Below are 25649 nucleotides of genomic sequence, written 5' to 3' on the forward strand. Positions count from 1 at the left end.
GAGGGCCTCTCACAGGCAACCAGGTGACAGAAACAATCAAGTGACCCCTCAATTTCCAGAATTGTTATCTATGGTTCACAGTCTCTCTCACTCATCCTTTCAACAATTATTACTTGTAATAGGTAAGCAGCACCAAAGAATGCTCATGGCCATGGGCTTAGAATCAGACAAGCTCATACCCTGATCCTGACCCTGAGCCTCCACTGGTTATGCAATTCTGGGCAACACTCAACCTTTCAGAGTCTCAAGTTTCCTCTTTTCTAAGTTGCTATGTCTTTGTAAGTCAGCAATACCTGGTTAACAGCACTGTTGGGAGGATTAAATTAGGTGATCCAAGGAAAACACTCAGCATTGTAAATGGTACACAGTCCTGTATTTACCAGACACTAGACTAGATTCCGGTGATAAAATGGTGATTAAGATGGTCAGGGAACCAGCAATGATGCAGGTTACAGACTCAGATGCCAGCCATGTATTTAGCGCTAGAAATCTGAACTGGCCTTATAAATTGTGGGGCCCAGTGCGAAATGAAAATGCAAAGCACCTGTTCTAAAATTAAGTTTGTTTTTTTTTTCCAGGATGGTGACCAAAGAGCAGTAAACCAGGCATGGGGCTCTTCTGAACCCAGTGGTTGCATGGCTGGGAAGCCAGCCCTGCTAAAAGTAGATGTGCCTAGGTACTTTACAGACACTCAGAAAATGAGGGTCAACCAGAACTGGGCTTCTTAGACTCATCCAAACACCTGGGACATTCGGGGAGATGACAGGGGAGAGCCACGACATAACACAGGGGGCTGCAGGATCCAAAATAAAAGCCCCTCAATAATTTAATTTGTGGGAAGTATCAGAGGAAATTCCCACCTCTTGTCACCTACAATAGCTACCAGACCTTCCCTAACAAGCTTTCCTTCTCTTTAGTCTACCTTAGAAATAAATCCTTTTATAAAATTAATACCATCAGGAGATTTTGCCCCGCTGAAGTCCGTAAGCAACAGGCTGCTTATGGCCTAGTGTCTATTGGGAACAGCCAACTTCCCAGGCAGCAGGTGGCAAAGGAACATAGCACAGTCTCAGTACCTCTTCAAAAGAAACGGGGCTGGGCACGGTGGCTCAGGCCTGTGATCCCAGCACTTTGGGAAGCTGAGGTAGGTGGATCACTTGAGGTCAGAAGATTGAGACCAGCCTGGGCAACACGGCGAAACCCCGTCTCTACCAAAAAATACAAAAACTAACCACACGCCTGTAGGTCCCAGCTACTCAGGAGGCTTAGGTGGGATAATTGCTTGAACCCGGGAGGCAGAGGTTGCAGTGAGCTGAGATCAAGCCACTGCACTCCAGCCTGGATGACAGAGTGACACCCCATCAAGCAAGCAAGCAAGAAAAGCAAGAAACAAACAAACAAACTGGGGCTTGGGGCAGGTAGGAATGTGCCCCTGAAAGTAACACTAGGGGACTGAGTAAGGAGATCGCACCACTGCACTCCAGCCTGGATGACAGAGTGAGACCCTGTCAAAAAAAAAGAAGAGGAGAGGAGAAAAAGAAGAAAGAGGAGGAGAGGAGAAAAAGAAGAAAAAGAAGGAGAGGGGAGGGGAAGGGAGGGAAGAAAAACGAAACGAAACAAAACAATACTGGGGCTTGGGGCAGGTAGGAATGTGCCCCTGAAAGTGACACTAAGGGGCTGAGTAAGAAGGTTGCCTAAAAATCTATATGTGGTCACCTGATGGAACATTAGATGCTGCAGATCACCTCAGTGACTATGACCAGGGTAAGGAGACTGTAAGGCAGGAGTTCCCAGCACACAACATAGTTCTCTTCCTAGCCAGCCTTCTCTGTAACAATCACCTGCCAGAATCCTTGGGGACAAGGGCGCATCAGCCAGCCTGCTCATGGCCACTGCTTTCTTTAACATAGTAGTGGTCAAGGACCACTTTTCTGTACCTGTTTACTTAAGAAGCAATATACTAAAAATTCTGAGTGCATCCCAACTGCTTTAACACCAAGCTGCCTGAGCCTCTGCCCAGCGCGAGAGAACTACTTGTAGGTGGAAGGCAATGAAGAGGGAGGGCCCTGGGGCCACAAGCGCAGTTCAACTACTTGCCAGCTGTGTGAACTTGAGGAAATTACACAACCTCCCTGAGTCTCAGTTTAATGCTATCACACATGCAAAGCACTTAGAACTTTGGCACAGAGTAAGTGCTCAATAAATGTTAACTGATTTTGCCCTCCTGATTATAACTCATATACTTATCTCCTCTCAACCCCCACCCGAGCACTGCCCACATGCCGACAAGCATGTGGCTTTGGCATCTTTCAGAATGCAAGCCCCTGGAGGGCATGAATCAAGGTCCCTATGTGTCCTCTCCCAGGGCTCATACTGTTAGACTGGAGCCATACAAGTTTGGGAACCAGACGTAACACCTTTGTAGAAGAGTTCCTACTTGATGGTATGGATTTGCTCAAAACATTTTTGCTATGTGAACTCCATATATGATAGATCTGTTTATTGTGCTCAGATAATTTGTATCTTATAAATTATTAAGAAAGGAATATTTAATATGACTGCCTAATCCAGTCGACATTTAGACTAAAAAGTGACCTACATTATCACTTTACAGTTAGTCATAATAAATACAAGTTAACAATGTTCATAGATATTCAGGGTTAAAAACAATGTACTTTTTTTTATCAATAAAGAAGTTCAGTTCACAGATAACTGAACATAATATGAAATCACAAATGTACCTTCACTCCTCTTTTCAAGTAGCATCCTTCACAATTTCATAGTGCCTGTGGGCTCTACCCTTTGTAGCACATCATGGGTTTCTATTGTTGGTTAGTTAGCTGGTTTTTATCCTGCAAATGGTGAGAGATTTGTGATGATCAGCCCAATTCTCTCACCACATCTTCCCCACTGACACATACATTTTTATGGTGGCAGATACAGCCTATAACCAAGAAACTAAATAGGTCGAGTCCACCAGTCTATACAAAGGAATCTTATTAAACTAACCTATCAAATCTAATCTTATTAAATCCCAAACACTGGCCGGGCGTGGTGGCTCACTCCTGTAATCCCAGCACTTTGTGAGGCCGAGGCAGGTGGATCACCTGAGGTCAGGAGTTTGAGACCAGCCTGGCCAACATGGTGAAACCCCATCTCTACTAAGCATACAAAAATTAGCCGGGCATGGTGGTGGGCACCTGTAATCCCAGCTACTTAGGAGGCTGAGACAGGAGAATCACCCCATTGCACTCCAGCCTGCGTGACAAGAGCAAAACTCTGTCTCAAAAAAAAAAAAAAAAATCCCCAATGCGGTACAGTAGTTTCCCCTCATCCATGGGGGATGTATTCCAAGTCCCAGCGGATACCTAAAACCACAGATAGTACTGAGCTATCATAGAACTAACTAACATAGCACATAGCATATAGCACACTATATTTTTTCCTATACACACACGCCTATGATAAAGTTTAATGTGTAAATTAGGCACAGTAAGTGATTAATAACTAATAATAAAAGTGAACAATTATAACAATATACTGTAATAAAAGTTATGTGAATGTGGTCTCTCTCTCTCTTAAAATATCTTATTGTACTGTTCTCGCCTATTTTGAGACCTCGGTGGACCATGGTTAACTGAAACCTTGAAAAGTAAAACTGTGGATGGGAGGGTGGAGGCTACTATAAACAAATGCAATGAATATTAATTGACAATTAGCATCCAAGACTAATCAACCATTTTTACTTGTCACATTTTCAAGTCTAAGTTTATATTTTAGTTCACAATAAAACACATAAAATGAGAGAAACGTCCTGGAAAGCAAAGAAGCACATCAGAAGCTACCCGCTCCCCTATGTGCCTTACTTAACCTGTCCTGCCACAGGTTCCTCTAGAGCCACACACCTGCCAGTCCTGCAGCCAAGGAGGATATTACAGCTGAGGGTTCATCCCCCATGACTTTCAGGGCCATGCACAAAGTAGGGGCTCCATAAATATTTGTTGAATAGATAAATTATTCAAATGGGTTTTATTTTCGTAGCTTTTAAAAGATTCTTAAAAGAGTCTTGTGACTTCCTGCTTGTTGATTACAACTCTCAGGATTTCCATAAATTGAGACTAGTTTAAAAGGTACGTCAATACCACTAAGCAGTAACAGTCATTCTACAGGAGGTATAAAAGTAACATCAGCAACATAATCACAATATGTTAACTTTTTTTTTTTTTTGTCTTGAGACGGAGTCTCACTCTGTCGCCCAGGCTGGAGTGCAGTGGTGCGATCTCACCGCAACCTCTGCCTCCTGGGTTCAAGCGATTCTCCTGCCTCAGCCTCCCAAGTAGCTGAGATTACAGGCATGCACCACGACACCCAGCTAATTTTTGTATTTTAAGTAGAGACGGGGTTTCTCCATGTCAGCCAGGCTGGTCTCAAACTCCTGACCTCAAGTGATCCGCCTGTCTCGCCCTCAGGAAGTGCTGGGATTACAGGTGTGAGCCACCTCGCCCAGCCACACAATACATTAACATTTTACATTTGAAAAGCAATGTACTGTTTACAAATGACTTTCCCTCCACTATCTCATTTAATCATCATAGGTATTACACAGGGTACAACCAATTCTACCACTGTTGTTTTGATGGCGCAGAGGGAAAAAAGGTTAATTCCAGATCAATCATCACATGAGTCAAGACAGAAAATTTTGAACTGAAAGGAATCTAGAAGTTGATCTTGTCCAACCTCCCAGGAAAACTCGAGAAATGTGTTTTTCTCTTTCATTTTAACCTGACTATTTTCTCCTACCTTATTCAAAAAGCTCTGCACCTTGTGTTACTAGTTCTACCTAGGAGGAGAAAGAGTAAGATGCTGGTACTGCCTGTTGGGACAGCAGCTAAATGTTTACCCAGAGACCTGGCAGATGTAAATATGGCCTTTAAACCCCATCATGGAAAGGGGACAAGTTGTGTGCCCTTCAAGGAAGATTCACTCATCAACTGGAAAACAGAGATTTTTATGTTTAAATTGCCACCCCGGCTAAACGGATTATATCTTGATCATCTTCAAGTTAAGAGTAAAGGATACATTCTGCATTCCCCAGAACAAAACACCTAATCCAAACAGATTTTATCTTGTCTCAGTTTAAAAACTGGTGGAAAAAAAGCAGAATTTTCCTTTCCATTTCATATTCATCTGATTCAACAAATAAAATATCGGGCCCTAACTATTACTACATGCCAGAAACCAAGTCAGGCACCGCACCAGGTGATACATCTAATTGATTAGGATTAGCAAATTTCTATTCTTTCCCTCGACTGAAATCAATAAAACCCTGTCTTAAATATTAAAGTACTATCCCTGTCCCTCACCTTGACTGTCACTTCTGAGAACACTTGTTTTAAGAAATCAACAGCGACCCGAAGATCAGTAGAGCTTCTTCATCTGTTTTAATATCTCAATCTTATTAAAAGGATTAATCCTGTTAAGACAAAATAGCACCTCCACCTTTCTCTCCCTTCTTCCTTTCCACTCTCCTCCAAATAAAAAGGTTAAGTGATGACATCCAGCCCAAAGAACAATGAACAATACGTACATACACACACACAGCTCTCTCTTCCAGTTTCCAACAGGAACAACACAAGAAAGTCAAACACTGATTAAAAAGAAATGACACACACCATCATTCTTGTCAAGTGCCGGGAATGGGAACTTGCTCTAATCCATTCAGCAAAATCTGGAGTCAAACTTGAAATGAAAGGAGCATTTTTTTTTTTCCTGCAAGGTAAGTAAAAGAACTCAGGAATTTTTTTTTTTTTAAATAAGATACCAGATGCAAATAAATTGATTTCTGTTCCTCAGAAATAGGGCTTTTAATAAACGCCACACAGAGTATGCATAAGCAAGCAAGTCAATCCGAAAGACAGGAAGAGAAGAATAACGTGTGGCACATCGTTTTCTCTGAAAGTCGATAAGCAAAAGGTGAACACAAAAAGGCTACCTCGGGAGGGCTAGTTTTTTGTTTTGAGATGGTTTTTCTGTTTGTTTCCATCCAGTTTAATGCTAAAGAATTTTCTGAAATCTTTTCACAGGGGACACTTGGCACACTCACAAAAACTAAACTGTTTCCTTTAAGATTTCTTTTCTCACCTCCAAAGAGTAGCCACTGGCTTTTATGGGGTTGGTCACTGCACTTCTGAATTTTAGATGGATAAAGTGGCAAAATAATGATTTTTTTTTTAAATATGAAAGTAAAACTAAGATGTATGGCAAGTAAAGCTTTCTAAAAAGCCAAGTCAAATTTGGGGCCTGCTGATTTTGACACAAAGCTGTTAGTAAATTGGCAAAGAAATTAGTCTGCTTTTAGGGTAACCTTGAGCCCAGGTAAAATAAAAAGGCCAAGTCAAATTTGTGACCTGTTGATTCTGACACAAAGCTGCTAGTAAATTGGCAAATAAATTAATCTGCTTTTAAGGTAACCTTGAGCCCACAAACATTCATCCGCTCACCTTTAGACTATGCCTGTCTAGAGGTTAGCCTGAGTAATTAACCAGAGTTATCAATTTCGTTTTCACTAAGCATTTTGATAGGTTTGGCACCTCAAAGACAGCTTTGTGATGCAATTTATAAATTTAAAACACATACAGTAAATAAAGAAAATAATAAAATGTCAGAACCACCTGATTTTCTTTTTTAAGAACTATTTAAGTATTCAAAATTAGCTTTTAGTAGTACAGGCAATGTCACCCTTGCCTACTTGGTAATTATCCCAACAAACTTTCGCTTTAATTTAGGCAGACTCAAGACAAAAACCATGTACTGTATTTTATAAGACAAATTACAAATTAAATCAGTTATTTAACTTAGAAAATAATCTTCTGGACACTTTGGCAGCTCCCTTAACTTACAGGGCACCTTGTATTGTGAAGAATGTTCATAATCAGATAACCCCCTTAACCAGCTACAGTACTGGGTGAATAATATCCCTTTATCACAAAGATAAAGGAAGTTACTGCCATCAACAAATGAACAACAAAACAGAACTTGAACTCAGAATTTTAGATCCAGCTCCATTCACAAGGCCATGCATTAACTGCAGTCACCATCCTTTCCCACAAGACCATCAAGCTCTGAAGCATCAGGAGAAACATTTCCTTTATGTACACTAAAATAAGCCCAAATACACAGATGACAGTACAAACCCGGTCCGGCGTTTCTTGGCCGTCAAAGCATGCACAGACTTTCTCAGTACAGCCTTAAGTGTAATTCCTAGAAGGCACTGGCAAATCTCTGCCAGGCCAATCTGCAGTCGAAAACCGAGTGCATGTGTCCAACAAGATGACAGGAGGGTCAATGCTTCTAACCGTCTACTTCAACTCTGCATGGCAATAGCGGTTCTGCCCAACATGGTAAACACAGTAATCGTATAGGATCGAACACAGTCTCTGCAAATGAGGATCCCCTTAAACGCAAACAAGCAGCTCTGGGGAAATATAATTTCTGGAACAAAACATGGTGCTCGCATAATTCCACAAAGACACACATAGAAGTCCATTTTTAAAATGATGTTCGGTCCCAGCACTGTGCTGACACTTTTCCCACCTGAACTTCTCAGCACAAGCCTGGCCTAAACAGCCGGGTTCCAATCCGTGCACAGTGGAACCGCGGCACGCACCCAAGACTGGAATGGTGGGGCAATACCTGTCCCTACTCAGTCCTGTTCGTGCCAGCCTGCGAGGTAGTTTAGACCCGTCTGCTTTATGGTAATGTGCTTTTAAAACCCCGCCACGACCGAGGTCATAGCTTTAGAGATTTAATAACAATCAAATGACCAGGGCTGCTGGGCACTTAGTGAGCCATTCTGGTTATGGCTCTTTAATAGCACCTGGAGTTCTGCTCCAGGGAGAGCGGAAAACTCCTGCTCCCCCGGAAAGAAAGTCCTCTGCGGAGAGCGCAGAGGGAAGCCAGGAAGCCGATCGCGGGCAGGGGACGCGCCGCCGCGGCCGCCCCATCTCTCAAGCAGCCCCAGCGCGACCCTCGCCCTGCAGCCGTGCTGGTCCAGGCCGCACCTTTACCTGTCAGCTCCACCACCCACCCCCCTTGGAGGCTGCCCCTCCGAGTCCAGGGCAAGGCTTACGAGCCGGCTGCGGGAGAAAGAACCCCAGAGGCATCCCATCCCAAAGAAAGAAAGCAAAAAGGCTGCTCCTCAAGGCAGGGGGCCATCCGGCACGCCGAGATCCGAGAGGCGACATGCCACCCCTGCCCTGCACCTACCAGATAATCCATGTACAGAAACGCCTCAGTTATCCGGAGATCAGACATCCGGCAGCCTAAAGCATCCGGAACGACTCCGAACCCGGAAAAAAAAAGCAGCGTCTCTGGCTGCGAGCGAGCAGCTCCTGAAAAAGCCAGCAACAGCGAAAATAGCCGAAAGCAGCCGACTAGCCGGAGATTACACAAGGGGCGCGGCGATTGGCCAGGCGGGCGGGCAGAGGGAAAGAAGCGCGCTCATTGGCTGCGGCGCCTATAAAAGGCGGGCCCCAGCCGGTGGCAGGAGAGAAACGCGGGAGGGGTGGGGGGCGGTGCGGGTTCCTGTATGCTAAGCGGAGGAGCCCGGGTGGGGGCGGTGCAAGCGGAAGAAAGAGCCAAGAGAACGGAAAATCGGCTGGTGCTGTCGCCGCCCGAGTTTTGTGTTTCCACAGCTTTCCAGTTGGGTACAACGGAGCCGAACTCCGTGTTCCCGGGCTGGAGAGCCTTGGTGTCACCGCCAACCCCCAGTATGAAGCGAGCGCTGTAACGTGGGAGGCGTGGTCGCCACTGATCTTGTCTTCTCCCCGAGAGCCTTCCTAAAGGCTCTGCCGCCACGAGACGGCACCACCGGGAAAGAAGTGTGTGAAATATACTCCGTAAACAGGCAATCCTATACGCGACTTAGGAGCAGAAAGACCCTCTGCACTTTTATCATTTGAAAGTAAGGCGGACGATTCCAGCCTGGTGTCCCTGAGGGTACACACAGGCCCCCCGCGCAGCCAGAGGCGACTCAGGAACCCCCCTTCCAACCCCTGCGTAGAACGCGGAACAGTCCTCGGAGAATTCGCTTTCCTCCACGTGAAAAGGAAAAGGAAAACATTTCAGGACTCGCAGTAGTCACTTGTACTCCCCAAACACACGGGAAGAAATTGATCAGTTTGCATGCTTGGAGTCAAATTACACTGAGCACAAATCCAACGCCCCTGAATTAAATGAGCAGTAGAAGCTCTCTGCAAAAAACACAAGTAACAATATTTGTGACCCGGTATTATTTCTAGAGGTAAAAATATCTATAAGCAGATGCATTTGGGACTTACGCATTTCCTGGTAATGTCAATATTGCATTAAGCTAGTGGGGTTGGGCAGGGAAAGCCTGAATCGGACAAGAAGCTGGCTTTTTTTTTTTTTTTTTAGGCTATAAATAACCAGACCATGCCAGACACAGCTGTGTTCTTAGGCTCAGGTGATTGGAGTGCCCCCCATCCCCACCCTCAGGGCTTAGGGAGAATGGAAGATAAGGTGGATGCTCTCACCTGTATTAATAGTTAGGGCTTGCATACATACAGTAAAGTTTCAAGAGTGAAACTTCATCAACTGAACTCTTCATGAAGTGACTGCCTGACTCTACACGTGATGTTTTAGGAGTTGAATTTTTACTTTCCCCCTAACTTGACACTTTTGTTTTTTGTATCCTCAAGAAACACATTTCCGTACCGTAAGTTTACCTGGGACTTACATCTAAGTAAGTTCTGTTAGATAACCGTGGAATTCACACCAAATGTGCGCATAACCAATAAGGGCGAAGCAGCCCCCTAGAGGGAGCTGTAGGTTGATGAGCCAAGTGATTTTAGGTATGCTAATTTCCAAACCTGTTTCCTCAGCTGCAAAACGACAATTCCTACAGCCAGAAAGTTGTGAAGGTTGGGGCAGGGGTGGGTTGGGGTAGTTGTTTTTGTTTTTTTGAGACAGGGATTCTCTCTGTCGCCCAGGCTAGAGTGCAGTGGCGCGATCTCGGCTCACTGCAACCTCCGCCTCCCCGGCTCAAGCATCCTCCCACCTCAGCCTGCAGAGTCGCTGGGACCACAGGTGTGCACGACTACGCTCGTCTAATTTTTTGTATTTTGGGGGTAAAGACGAGGTCTCACTATGTTGCCCAGGCCTGTTTCCAACTCCTGGACTCAAGCAATCCGCCCACCTCGGCCTCCCAAAGTGCCATTAGATCCAATTTTGATTTTCCTTGGCATTCTGTTAATTCAAACACATGTAGGTTTAGAAGAGATTTTCACCTAGATTTTGGAGGAGATGGACGTCCGTAAACCTACACTCTTCAGCACAATTTGTTTGAAACTAATTTGGAAAACAAAACCTCTCAATGAGCAGAAATAGTCATGGAACACTTTTAGTTTGTTTAGCTTTGTTTTGCTTTTCTTCTTGAATAAGCATATTTAAAATAAGATAAAGGGCTTGAGTTAGCAAAGAGACACCTTATGGTCCATTGTCTTAGTGATAAATGATGTGTTGGCTACTGCCGAGTCAGGCTTTTGAGAGGCCTATCAGTCTCTATGCTCAGGAGGATAGCCACTCAGGAGCAGGTGGCTTCTGCCTTTCCTTTAAAAGTTAAGCTTAAGGAAAGATAGTCCTAAACAGGTTATTAGGGTCAGTATGGTTCTCGCTGCCTCTAAGAATTAGTATATGGGGCCAAAGCAGGGAGATGAAAGAATATGTTCAAGGAAAAGTTCCAAAGACTGCACCATAATATTCACTTTATTCCACACAATTTGCACATTCATTATGACTGGCATCAATGAAAACCCTGTAGTCAGTGTAATGTATTAAAAAATCACATACTGCATTTTAGGAGAGTCCTTATAAAACAACAACAACCTGTAGATTTTGAACTCCATATGGCGCACATTTTTCCAATTAGATGTTTTCTGAGATGTCAATGAGTCCGCCCCTACAGAGGAAAGAGGCTAACTTGACCGAATTGATATGAACAGATACACTACCCACTACATGAAGCTGCAGTCATAGCTGATAGGGTTGGTAGCAACAGAAGTAATCACCTCAATACATGCTTTTTAAAAGAGTGTAGAGAAGTTCGAATGCATTTAATCAACCTGCCATACTGTATGCCAAGTAACAGACTGCCATCCAGAACAAGACATGATCTCATTAACCTAGTTCTGCCTTTGCTGTCAGTAAAAAGAATGACCCTCTTCCAGATGCAGAAGAAACATGTAAACTCATGAGGCAATTGCATTACTGCATAGGTTTTGAGGAAAGAGGCTGATATGGTTTGGCTGTGACCCCACCCAAATCTCATCTTGAATTCCCACGTGTTGTGGGAGGGACCCGGTGGGAGGAAGTTGAGTCATGGGGACGAGTCTTTCCCGTGCTGTCCTCATGATAGTGGTAAGTCTCATGAGATCTGATGGTTTTATTAGGAGGAATTTCCCTGCACAAGCTCTCATTCTGTCTTGTCTGCCGCCATGTAAGACATGTCTTTGCTCCTGCTTCACCTTCTGCCATGATCGTGAGGCATCCCCAGCCCTGTGGAACTGTAAGTCCATTAAACCTCTTTCTTTTCTAAATTGCCCAGTCTCAGGTATGTCTTTATCAGCAGCGTGAAAACAGACTAATACAGAGGCCATCACTGTTGCTTGTCAAAAGCAAAGAGAAATTATTTTGACAGTCCATACTCTAAAATTCCATAAAGGCTGCTGGCTAGCCAAATTTGGAGGAAAATTTTTTGTTAAACTGTCACTTGCAAGGAATGAAAACAGAAATGCACTTTTGCAACTTGGTTTCCCAACTTTCCAGAAAAATCAACATATTAGTGGTTATTTCCAGTTATTCTTTTGTTGTTTCCAAGGAGAATACTGCCTTCACTAGTTTTGTATCATGCATACACTATCTCACTGAAACTTTTCATAAGTCTTTAATGGATACATAAAACTATTGTAAAAATGTACTACTGTGTTAACAAATCCTTTATTAGTTACCACTATTATAAATATTACAGTGAATGTTTGCTTATAAAACTGTCCACATCTTATCCTAAGAATAATTTCTAGTAATAGAATTACTGGTACAAAGAGTATGAGCACTTCTTTTTTTTTTTTTTTTTTTGAGATGGAGTCTCGCTGTTTGCCGGGCTGGAGTGCAGTGGCACGATCTTGGCTCACTGCAACTTCCGCCTCCCGGGTTCAAGTGATTCCCCTCCCTCAGCCTCCCGAGTAACTGAGACTACAGGCACACGCGACCACACCCAGCTAATTTTTGTATTTTTTTTTAGTAGAGACCGGGTTTCACCATGTTGGCCAGGATGGTCATGATCCGCCTGCCTCAGCCTCCCAAAGTGCTAGGATTACAGGCGTGAGCTACCACACCCAGCTGAGCACTTTTAATACTCAGTTTTGACCTAGCTTATATAGTCTTCTTCCTTGTACCCCCCAACTCCAAAGTAGGGAATGATTATCTTGTCTCATCTTTGCCTTAATATTATTCCTTAATAGCTGAAAGATGGTATCTTTCATTATAAGTACTCTTAAATCATGGACACTTCTTTTTCAGAAAAAGTGATCAGATCTGCAGAGGTCATCAGGCACTTTTTCTCACTTACCACATCCAATAACTCCTGTGACTTTAAAATTCTCTTCTGAGTCCTTTTTCCCTTTCTCTCCAGTGGATACGTTGACACCCACCTCTGATTTACCCCAATCCTCTTCTCTGCTTCCTAAACCTAAATGAAGTATCACTGTGTCCCAGAAGACGAACTTCATCAGAACAGGGTGTCCCCACATGAAGCTGCTAACAGAGCTTTATTCATAAATGAAATCAAGCCAATGATTATTGAATGAGGTCAGAGGTTGGAATTAGAATAGGGTTTTCTGCTCTTAGCGTGGTGACCTACTTGCAACTCAAACTAGAGGAAACCCTCACTGAAATAGCTAACTGTGAAGTTTTTAATCTAAAATATCTCCATGTCAGTTTAAACCTGTTTTCTCTCCTTCAGGTAAATCTTAAGGCCTTATATGTCTATTTTTCAAACATCAGTCCTGGCAGTCATGATGAAGATTTGTCACTACTTAACTAGATGAGCTTGGACAGGTCACCTGTTCCTTCCAGGCTCCTGTTTACTCACCCAGGGGATAGAGTTCAACTAATCCCTCCCATGATTAAGGATCACTCACCTTTTCCAAAAAGGGCTTTGCTGGGTCTTGGGGTTTTAAAGCAAGATAAGACATCCACTGAAAATGGTAAATATACGAGGGAAAGATAACTAGACCTCACAAGCAACCACCATTCAAGCACCAAATATCAAGAAGCTATGTAAATCCCTCTCAATACCAACCCCAGCAAGTTCATTTAATCTCTTAGATACGTTTCTACTTTGCTAATTGTATTAATTTCCTATTCTGCAAGCCAGTTATGAGCCTTATGGGACTAAAATAAAGGTGTTAGAAGAGCTAAAAGAGTTAATAGATAGATGGAGGCCATTAGTGAATCACATTCATTGCAATTGGGCAGCAAGTCCTTTCTTGAATTGTGAATCTCCTTTTCTGCCACACACGTGTGTCTGAATCTCCCTCAACAGCCTGGCTTGACACCTTGCATGTAGCCCTGGCACCGTTAAAGATTGATTGGTTGCTTAGAGCATAGACTTCACTATTTACAGCCAACCTCATTGTGTCAATGTGTCACTGCCTGAGCATACTTGTTAATATTTCCTGACACGGTCAGCTCCAAGTGAAGGAGAAAAATCAACAAATCCATTAGATCTCATGATCACCATGCTGAAATCTCACAGCAAAAATCAGATAAAATACCCTTCCCAAGACCACACATTAAGTAAGAGAGCTAAGGATTTTCCTTCCATAACCCTGGAATATCTATTTTTTCCCTATACTACTATGGAAGTGACAAGATCTTGGGATCAGTGTGACAAGAAAATAAAGCAGGCCTACAGTCTACCATGGAGAAACTTCCACTTATTAGAAATAACAGGACAAAGAAAGGCGAATAGACAAAGCCCTTCCTGATACAAACGTGCACACAGTCAACCTGGTGCCAGAGGAGTTACTAAAGTGTTTAAGGGATGAGAACTCAGTGAGGGTTTGCCAAGGTTTCTGGAGTTCTAATAGAACTCTCCAAGAAAGAAAAAATTTCTCTTGGAGGATTTGTGAGGGGAACTTTCCAGATGGGAAAACAGCATATAAAGAATCAATAGCAACAAATTGGGGACGAGGCATTATATACTTAAAAGAAGATGAGTGTTTGAGCCCAAGGTATAGGAAATATAGACAGTTTAATTTGGGGAAGTCTAACTGGTGCAAATCAGAGTTCACCTAGGAGCTTCTCTGCAGATTATTGCTTCCCAACTCCCCATGTGGTGTTGGTGGAAGTTGATTTGCCGCTCCATCCAGTGTAATTGCTCCCTCATTCTGGTCCCTAAGACTAGCATAAAGATGTGCCAACTACAGAGGGAAGCAAATCCCAAAAAAAGTGTTTGGGCACTTGCTTTCTTGCTTGCTTATGAGATCATCACCTGTTGGGATAATATAGAAACTGTTCAAATTGCTTTCTTGTAGGTATTCCACTGAAAGTTGGAAACATCTTGAATGTTCCTGATTTATAATTTTGATCTCTTCTTTCAAGGCTTACTTATAAGGAAGCCTTAATCCAAGCTGGCACTTGATCAAAGCAGCTTGCAAGGAAATGAGAAACTCAGAAACAAGAAACTATAAAATAAAGCCAATGAAAAAAGTGGCTATCATGTACCATCTAGATAATAATGCTTCCTATCTCATCCAGACTTGAGATTCTGACTCTATGCCGTTTAAATTGAGAAAGACAGGCCTGTAGGTACTCTGGGCAGGCTAATATGGATTCGTTCATTCTACATACCTATTTAACACCTACTATATATTGGGGATGCTAGAGAAATATTATCCCTGCTCACATAAGGCTTAGTCTCTAGTGATTGGAGACAGGAAAGATATCAACTAGTGATAAGTGCTATACAGAATTAAAGAGAAGTGCTGGCGAGTAACAGGGAGGCATACTCTAGACAGGTAATCGTGGATGGCATCTCTGGGTTGTGCTAGGTGATACAGTCCAATAAAACTTTCCGTAATGATGGAAATGGTCTATACTTGTACTGCCCAGTATGGCAGCCATTAGCTACACATGGCTGTTGAGAACTAGAAATGCAGGTAGTGGATACTGTATTGAACAATGAAGGTATGCAGTAAAAATATGAATGGAGGTCTTCCACTTAAACATGACATATTAAATATACTTGCTTATCTCCCCCACCCTCACCCCCACAGGCCAGTAAAGGAATAGAAAGAGATCCACCAAGACAGAGAATTAAAGAAGAGACACCAGCATATAAGAGGTCAACCATTTAGGAAAACAGAAAGTGGATACAGAAGTGGCAACTGATGTAGCAGAACAGAGAAAGCTGAAGGCTAAGTTCAAGAGGCAGGGGAAGCCAGCAAGAAACAAGCTGATTCCTGCTGCAGAACTCTCATCAGCTCAGCAATAAGCACAACCTGGTTCTCTGAGGCGGGAAAGACTGAAAACACAAAACAGCTTGTGAACCTTTAAAATGAGTAGTTGAGCCACTGATCTGCCTCGCTCCTTGAACCCAGGTCACCGCCCCAATGCAGACCAGAGTGAAAATTTACTCCTGAGGTTAAACTGGAGAGGGCTTGAACTCGGGAACACCAGATAAAACTTAAAGGCAAAGAGAAATTTAGTAAAGTTGGAAGAAAGCTAAGGAAATCACCCCCCACCCCAAAATATGGAGCAGTGAAGCCAAGAAAATTAAAATATCAATCAGAAGGTCTGATACCCCATTAGATGTTTCAAGAAAAACAAACAAAAACAAAGGCATTGATGGGAAGAAGCTACCAAAAATTCTAGTAAACATTCCAGAACTAAAGACATGCATTTCTAGAGTGAAAAGACACACAAGTGCTCAGAACAATAAATGAAAAAAATAAAAGTTCCATTACATTAAATAAACAGCTATTTAAAAGCCATCATGTGGAAGCACCATGCCAGACAACTTTACCAAGTTCTACCAAACATTCCCTAAACAAAATGTTCCAACTTGAAACTATTCCAGGGTAGAGAAGGAGGGAGTGCTTGCCAGGTCATCTCAAATAACTATAATAAACTTGATACCTGATCAAGGACATCAATAATTATATATCAGTCTCACTCACAAACACAGATGGAAAAATATTGCAAAACATCCAAGAAAAGTAGAAAAAAAAAACCGCATTGTGACTAAGCCAGGCTTATCCTAGGAATGCCAGATGTTCTTAACATTGGAAAATCAGTTAACTCTCCACATTATCAGATTAAGGAAGAAAAATCAGAATCACCTCAACATATACAAAAAAGAAACCATTAGAAATTAAATATCCATTGGTATTTGTCTTTTTAGAGCTGCCGTAACAAAATACCATCCACTGGGTGGTTTAAACAACAGAAATTTATTTTCTCACAGTTCTGGAGGCTAGAAGTCCAAGATCAAGGTTTCGGCAGGTTTGGTTTCTCCTGAAGCCTCTCTCCTTGGCATGCAGATGGGCGCCTCCTCGCTGTGTCTTTTCTCTGTAGTTGTGTACCCCTGGTGTCTCTCTGTATGTCCAAATTGCCTCTTCTTAGGACACTAGCCATATTGGATTAGGACCTACTCTAACAGCCTCATTTTAACTACCTCTTTAAAGGATCTGTCTCCAAATTTGGTCACATTCTAAGGTACTGGATGTTAGGGCTTCAACATATAAATTTGGGGGAGACATTATTCAGTCCATAACAACATTCATGGTTGGCAATCTAAGAGTAAAAGGGAATTTATTCTGATTGATGAAGGGTATCTACAAAAAACTTAAAACAAACACATTCAGTTGTGAAACTTTAAGTGTGCTTTAAGGTCGGAAACAAGACAACGGTGTCAGCTATCACAGCTTCTATTCTACATTATACTGGAGAACCTGGACAGCATAACCCGAGAAAAAATATAAACAATAAAGAATGGAAAGAAAGAAACAATTCATCTGCAGATTGTGGTTGTGTATGTAAAACACAAATCTGCCTATCAATTATTAAAGTTAAAATTAAATCTGTTACTCCTTAAAAATCAATATAAAATGAATTGTATTTCTCATTACTTAGCAACAAAGTTAGGAAATGTGTTTTCAAATATGTTTTTTAAATGACCTTTAAAGTAGAAACTTTAAAAGCACCTAAGAATAATTGTTATAACTTTAAGATTTTGAGAGAAGTTAAAAACCTAGAAAAATACAGAGATATGATGTTCATGGATGGAAAGACTGTAAAGATGTGAATTCTCCCCAACTTAACTTATAGATTTAAAACAAGCAATAACGTTTGAAATCACAGAGCACACTGTATCGAAACATTTCTTAACTGTTCTTAATTTGAGGGGAGTGCCCTCCTTTTTGTGAGTGAAGTGCCAGTCTTCTGCATATTTCTGTTGGCATTTACCATACTGTTTTGTGTATAGTGGTTAAGAGCACAGGTGCCAGTCTGCCTGGGCTTGAATCTTGGCTTTCCCTCTTTCTGGTTCTGTGACCTTAGGCATGCTACTTAACATCTCTGTAACTTATTTACCCCATTTTATAGGTAAGGAAACAAATAGCTACATCATCAACCTACCGGATTATTGAGATTAATAGTTAATGTCGTACATTAGAACAGTGCTGGGCACATAGTAAGCATTATGTAAGTGTTGGCTGCTGCTGCTGCTGTTTTTGTTCTCTCTCCCACTAGTCGGAGTTCCTTGAAGGAAGGAAACGGTCTCATTGGATTGTGCCCCTTTGGAGCCTACTTCAGTGTCTGTTAAATAACACAAAATACGTTGTCAGTGGGGGCTGGGGATGAGCCACTGTCCTGAAGTGTCATATTTAAAGAAGCCTGATTCAGTGGCATAAAATATTTGAAAAGGGAGTCCATTTTCTACTTATTTTGAATACTAAATGTCCAAAGCATGATCCATAATACTTGTAAAAGTACCCATATAATTATTTATCCTTCACTTCTTAGCTGTTTAGAAGCCTTTTTTCACCAAATGCCTGAGATTCTCCCAACTTATTGTCATAGTACTCAAGGTACAAGGGTTGAATGGACCTGATTCCTCAGCTCATGGTACCCTGTATTATCATTATTGGTCCACTACAAGTTTCCTCTCTCTATTTTTTTTTTTAATCCCTCTTAACTACTTCTTTTTCCTTCCTCTAACAGGAAATCATCCCAATATGCCTGATGTGCTTTTCCTACTTTGTTACCTGTCAACATTGTCCATGATGTCCCTGGTTGAACAAAAATCCTTGCATTTGATGTAATCTCTTCCACCAACTTTAAACCTAATGGCTGGTGCTGCTGAAGTTAAAAAAGTCCTTTCCTACCACAAAATCAAGAGGCCACATCTTCAGGAAACTTTATAGCATTCCCTTTCACGTTTGGGTCTTTTATCCATTGGTAGTCTATCTTTTGTATGTGGGGTTAAATTGAGATTATGTCCATCTGTTTAACCAGGTTTCCAAAACCATCTGCTAAACAATTCATTCTTTTCTCCAGTGAGGTGGAGCCAACCCTTAACCTACATAAAATGCCTTCTATACATGACTCTGCCTCTGAGCTCTCCTCTGTTTCATGGATCTGTTTATTCTGTGACAATACGGAACACATCACTCTGTTTTTTTCTTTTCTCTCTAACCTTACCACAATTCCTTTTACATATATTGGTTTCATTCTCAATACTGCAGGAAATAATTTTTGGAAGCAAAAGGCAAAGCATTGAGATTCTAAGATCAGGGTTCTCTTTGGCAGGAGACCGGCGGAGTCTGTGCGCACCCACACCAGTAAATGTGTTCCTTCCTGAATGCATTGATCATGGCATACTACTGGGCTCCTTTTCTGCTCATTCCTTCAAATGTCCCTTTCCATTCAGTACTAGTCTGCAAAGCTTATCATGAAACAAAGGAGGAAATCCTTGTGATTTAATTTTGCTTTCAAAATCGATTATTTTGAAGTTTAAGACTCCAGAAGCAGTTTAATTAATTAATTAATTTTATTTTTATTTTTTTGATACAGGGTCTCACTTCGTCACCCAGGCTGGAATGCAGTGGTGTGATCACAGCTCACTGTAGTCTCGATCCCCTGGGCCTCCCACATCAGCCTCATAAGTAGCTGGGACCACGTAATGTTTAAATTTTTTGTTAATACAGGATCTCACTATGTTGCCTAGGCTAGTCTTGAACTCCTGGCCTCAAGCGATCCTCCTGCCTCAGCTTCCCAAAGTGCTGGCATTATAGGCATGAGCCACCATGCCTGGCCCAGAGACAGTTTACTTTTAAATCAATTGCTTAAACCTGACGTTACTCTTCTTAGAAGGAAAAGAGGGCATTAAGAAAAAAAATTGCATAAGAATTAACTATTAATTATCTTAATAATTAATTAACTAATGGGTTCATGAAAGACAGTAACACATTCATGAGAGCCAAGCTTTTCCACTGCTTTCCCTGTCTCCTTGCCATGACCTTGAAGTCTTTGCCTGCATCTTGTGTTTAACGCCATGCCATACAGACTGATTCATTATAACGCTTTGTCCTTGAGAAGCTTTTCTTCAAATAGGAATCTCTAACTAATTATGATTTTCTATGTACCTGAATAGCGTTGAATTCTCTGGGCGAATGAGAGCTAGAGAAGACAGTACTGTATGCTTGCTGTCAAAGTACATCAGTGAATGGACGTGTTCTGGATGTGCTTATTCCACCAAGGCCTCTCTTTATTCCCTTTGTGTGGGTGTATGTTCTGGTACACGTTATGGCTGACTGATGGTGTGCCTGTGGTACTATTAGACCTGCTGGAAGACATCAAGGAAGAACAGCGTGCTAGATATTATGCCATATCTTTCTACTTCTCAGGCTGCCTCCAAAGGAATAGTTCAGAGAAGAGAAGCAATTTGGAATTGGTAGAAATCATTTTGGCATTACAAAGGGCATCCTAATGTTACAGACTAAGAGGTTTGGCTAGTTTTCTTAATAGGAAATGAAAGAAGCAATGGACCAAGGCATGTGACTTCATGAGATTTCAAATGATCCAAAGAGTAATGGCTAACTTACCACACCATAATCACATGCAGTGGCACAGCTATTTCATATAATTCTGATCCAGTTAGCTCAAGGGTTAAGATCAAGCTTTGGCAGAAGACAGATCTAAATTTCAATCCCAGGTGCTTTATTAGCTGTGTGACCTTAAGAAGGATGCTTAACCTCTGAAACTCAGTTATCTCATCTTTAAAATGGAAATCAAAAACAATATAGGTAATTTCTTCAAGGTGGTTGTAAGGATTAAAAACAAATATGGCCTGGTGAGGTGGCTCATGCCTGTAATCCCAACACTCTGGGAGGCCGAGGTGGGTGGATCACTTGAGGTCAGGAGTTCAAGACCAGCCTGGCCAACATGGTGAAACCACATCTTTACTAAAAATACAAAATTATCTGGGCATGGTGGCTAACTTGTAATCCCAGTTACTTGGGAGGCTGAGGCAGGAGAATCGCTTGAACCTGGGAGGCAGAGGTTGCAGTGAACCAAGATTGCACCACTGCACTCCAGCCTGGGTGACAGAGCGAGACTCCGTCTCAAAAAAATAAATAAATAAAATAATTTTTAAAAAATAATAAAACAAAAACAAATACACTGAACACTGAAGTGCTGGCTATCCTATGTACTGAAAGCCTTGTTGGAGGAACTGTGTTTTTATAGACAGTGCCTTTGACTTAGTCTGGAGAAGTGGAAGAATCCTGCTTCCACCATTGACTTTTAAGGATCTCAGGAAAATTATTCCACTTCAGAGTTACAGTATCATCTTTAAAATGTTGATGAAATAAAGTAAAGTAAGCAAAAGGGAAAATTAAAGAGCAACAGAGAGTTGATGGCTTTGTTGATTCTTCTTTGCAGTGTAACTCAAAATCAGAAGAAATGGTAAGATGGGCAATCCAGGAATAGTAAGCTGGCTTTGTGTGGCACTAAGCTCTATATTTTGTATTACCTATATGGAAGCCATAAAATGCATCCCTAGGAGACCCTCTGCTGCAACTAAAGTGAGTGATCAATCATTAAATTTCTCAAACGTTTCAACAGGCTGCTTGGTTCATTTGCCCACTTCCATTGATGTAAACCATGCCTGCCCTCCAGGATGGTTGTATGGCAGGTATGTAATGTACAAGCTTTAGTTGTATGTTACATAGTGGACACAACACTATGTCTCCATGTGACAGATGGCAGTGCACATAAATGGAGAATCACTGCACTTCTCTTTGGTAGCAGAAATATCTATAGAGATCATACAACTAGGTAGAGCTCTCAGTACCTATAAGTAAAATAACAGATAAATTATTATATAAAATAGCTGTGTTGGAAGAAATACTTTGAATCTCAAACTCCTAATCACTTATTTTCATAAATGTTCTGCGTTCAACATATTACTTTGATAATGTCTAGACTACTAGACTAAAAGTTTCAGACCACATACAAAGTATCCAGATGAAAGTGATGCTTTGACTGAATTGCCAAGGAAAAATATCAGCTTTTGTCTTATGCCAGTAATCCTCACTGGTCCTCAACTTTTAGGACATATTTAGAAGGAGAAAAATAAAAATAAAAAATGTTACCTCGTCCATACTAGTACAGAATGTTATTTACTAATATTAAGTGGGAATTCAGTTTACACCCTTTAAAAAGTATTATATCTCAGATGCCAAACTCTTCAGTAAGAAGGCCGGAAGCTCAGATAACTCAGCCATGTCATAGCAAGATTAACAATTTTGTTTTGTCAGAGAATAAACAATTAGTTTTTACCACAAAGGGACACTTCAATAAGTTAACTATTTATGGTAAGAAAAGGAAATTATAGCAATATTAAGACCATCTGCAGCTCCTATTCAAAATTAAGAAACTCACTATTGCATTGTTTATCTCAGCCTCAACATTCTTATGAGAAGTAATTAACAGTCATTAGAGGTGTGGTTATTATGCCTGGTTAGGGAAGCAGTGGGGCTCTATTTGCTCAAACCTCTCAGGAAAAGGCTACAATTACTGTGTGGATACAGGAATATCACAATTATGAGTGGTATTGTTCATAGGGCATTTCACAAGACAAAGCAATAATAAAATACTTAGTTCTTAGGATATCAAAGGTCATTTTGTGAAAATGATTTGACATACCACAATCCTAAAACTGGACAAATTACTCTCAAAATGTTTTAAGAATTACGTGAACCCAGAAACAAATGTGAAAACTGTTTTCACACAGGAAAGCCTCCACTGAGGATTATGAATCTTATGAAAGACAAATGCCCTGTTTTGAGTACGTGGTGATACAGTTGGTCACCTTCAGGTATGCTTATTTATGTTTTGCAGGATTGCAGTAATGGTTAAATAGTAGACCAAATTAGCATGTCTGGGTTTCCTCAAGTCTTACGTTTCCTTCAGTGGTCCCATATAAGTTACTAAAATTTCCAGTTTTATGTAGAATGCAGCATAGGTTGACCATAAACACAACTTTGTATCATTGTCCAAAGTTGTAAAACAGAGATTGTCACTGCGGGGTCATGCAACAGAAAGGGAGGAAATGCTGTTTTGTACCATATCAAAAATGAAAAGCTACATTTTCCAAAGGACTAAAATATCCCTTTTATTGAGAACAGAAAGAAGGGCAAGAATGACTTCTTTAAAACCTGCAAGTTGATAAGGAGCGATGTCCCAGCCTTTACAACATCATGGATGTAAACCTTGAGAAAGGAACAGGAAGCTTGTTTACAAATGAACAAATTCCTGCTTTTGTAAGAGAAAATTCAAGCTGTGGCACATTTTTTAAATTAATAGATGTTTTTAATAAATTGGTACCTAGGAGGGATTCATCATGTTCACTGTGCTTGACAAGTACAAAATTAAGCAAGTTAAATCAGCTCCAAAGAAAAAAAGGGTTGTGTAGGCAACCCATCAAATGACTGAAAGCTGGGGTAGTCCCTTCAGTGGGCGAACTGCTTATGCTACCTGAATAGATTTTGCTCAGAAAAGGCTTCTATTGAAAGAACCACAGGTGTGAAGTTTATATGCGTTTGTAACAGTTTTCAATCGCATGCCTCATCAAATAGGGTAGTTTAACACTTGATGCATAAATTTGCATCAGATTCATAGCATCAACTAACTGGGAGAAAATGACAGTTAACTGTGAAGCTGTCCTGTGTAATAGGTGCTCTGCAATGCAATAGGCTCACAAAAATCCTGCCCCGTGTTCCTAGTGGGATGCAGGATTACACGTCAATTAACAATGTGAATTCTGGAGATGAATTCCACGCAAGTTCCAACTCACATCCCACCTTTTATTTGGGAAAGTTATTTAACTTTTCGATGCCTGAATTTCCTTACCTGGAAAGTGCTGATAATAGAACCCACCTCTACACAAATTGTTTGGATTAAACTATTTAATACATGCAAAGCTGTAAACCACTTAGAATGGCACCTGGCATATAGTAAGCCCTCAAAATAATTTTTTTCTTACCCATAAATGTCAAGGATTACCTGGATCCTAGCAGAAGGGAAATTAAGAGCTAGATTGTGCAATAAAAGTACTACTGGGGCCTATAATTCAAACCCTGGAAAAGAAGTAGGACATAGAAGGACATGAGATAAGGAACATGGTTTATTTAGGGGAGGGGATGGTAAATTCTAAGGGACTGAAAAAGGCAGAATTAAGCACGATCTTTTATTAAACAGCCTGACTGGAGTGGCAAAATCAGGTTGTGAGATGTGTCCGGTTGATGAAGGGCTTGAATGTTGTGGTTGAGGAGATGAGGCTCTGACAGGAAGCCACTATAGTCTCTCCAGGTAATGTTCTAAAAATAGTACTAATTCCTAGAAAACATGATAGAATGTAGGGGAAGAGCCTAGAAGCAGATATTTCAGTAAAAAGGCATTGAGGCTTATCTAAGAATGCACAGGGTAAGGTTCTGGACCAGGGTGATAAGCACGACTAGAGGAGGCAAGCAACTGCTAAAGAAAAAATAGGAAGCCTTGAAATAATTAGATACAGGGATCAAAGGAGAGAGGAGGCAAAGGTGTCTCTAGGATCTTGAGGATGCCTCTACTGGCTAATATTTTACTTAAATGCGATAAGGCAGTAGTTGTTAGACAGTAGAAAACGAAGGGACTTTAGGAGATGGCCTCACTCTTTGTATTTGAAGGTTTCCAAACCATCATTTGTGAAAGTGAGAGTGAGAAAGAAGGGGTCAAGACTCCTGAGTATTACAAGGGCATTTCCTGGGTAGCAGAGCTCCACTCAGTGCAGCTGTTTGTGATTAGAACCACCTGAAGGATTAACAGCTCAAAAGGGCTGATACTAAGGCAGAACAAGAGCTGCAAATAAGCCTTCTGGGTCAGAATATAAAACGTTGAAGTCATTAACAGCTCTTTCATTAGTGTGGACTTTGTTGCCTATTTTACCTTAATGATTGGATTGAGTATCATGTTATACAGTATTTCACAAGCAGTAATTCAATGTTCAAGTACTTTGAAGTATTTAGAAGCACTGCCTATTCTCCTCAATTCTGGAAAGATCCTCATAGACTAGGAAAAGCCCGAACTAAGCAGCCTAAATTCTCTTCCCACTAACCTGCTTAACTGTTCTAGGTTCCAGTTTATTTAAAGAAGTGAGAGTTGAATGTTTTACCAATGCGGGATTTTCAGCACCTTATCTTCCTTGGCTGAGGGGAGCCTCTGAAGGGATACTTGTTATTGGTCCTGCAAATGAACTGCTCCAGCTAGGTACAGGCTAAAAAAATGATTTACTCTCCTATGTTCTCCCTCTGATTCCCATGGCACAGTAGGAATTGCTCTAGGTCCCTTGTTCCTGATAAGCCCTAAATGCCTTTTGTCCCGCATGTTGCTGACATTCTCAGTTTGCTCTCTTCCATGCCCCGTTTCTCCATTCTCTGACCCACCCTACTAACCACATTCCCCAGGCTCCCTTGCCAATGAGAAACATCAGTGGGAGACGAGGAGGTGGGAGTTGAAGAGGGGCTGGAGTATTCACTCCTGGCACGCCTGTCCTGCTATGGCATAGTGTGGCAATAGCCGCATCCCTCTACATCCACAGCCCTTGTTGGCGGCCCCTTTCATAGCCCTAGCTCTCAGTAGACTGTGGTAACATTGGTTCTGTCCTTCGTGTCTTCATGCACGGAGGTGATAAGGGCTCCCTCTGGGGCTAGTTCTTACTTCACCATCCCTTGTTGATTCCCAGACCGCTGTTCACACCAATGTAAATAGTCCCTTTATTAAATTCTCTTCCAAAACCCTAGCTAAATGGTCTTCTCTTTCCTACCAAAACCCATTCTTTGAGGAGTGTACAGTGATGAAAGCAAGCTGATATAATCAGATGTCCCACATGAACGTGTAACATCATGGAGCTTTATTTTACATGGGTACGTTTTTTTTCCTGAGGGTTTAGGTATGCAACTTTATGCCTGAAACTTTCATTAAGAAGGAATATTTTTAAATGGTATGAGACATCATTAAACAACTTA

The 25649-nt window shown here is 41.5% G+C and overlaps 1 protein-coding gene across 2 annotated transcripts in view; it reads right to left on the reverse strand.

The window, feature by feature from the left end:
- Positions 1–8424, reverse strand: part of ARL15 (ADP ribosylation factor like GTPase 15) — a 427617-nt gene extending 419193 nt beyond the window's left edge. The window contains exon 1 of one of the 2 annotated variants that reach the window (XM_004088466.3): positions 8266–8424. In XM_004088466.3, coding sequence (XP_004088514.2) covers positions 8266–8313 — 48 coding nt within the window. In that variant the 5' untranslated portion in view covers positions 8314–8424. The remainder of the gene's footprint in view (positions 1–8265) is intronic. The other variant, XM_030815765.1, reaches the window with a different exon arrangement.
- Between the last annotated feature and the right edge of the window lie 17225 nt (positions 8425–25649).

Source organism: Nomascus leucogenys, chromosome 7b (genome assembly GCF_006542625.1).
Source record: "Nomascus leucogenys isolate Asia chromosome 7b, Asia_NLE_v1, whole genome shotgun sequence".
Lineage (NCBI taxonomy): Eukaryota > Metazoa > Chordata > Mammalia > Primates > Hylobatidae > Nomascus > Nomascus leucogenys.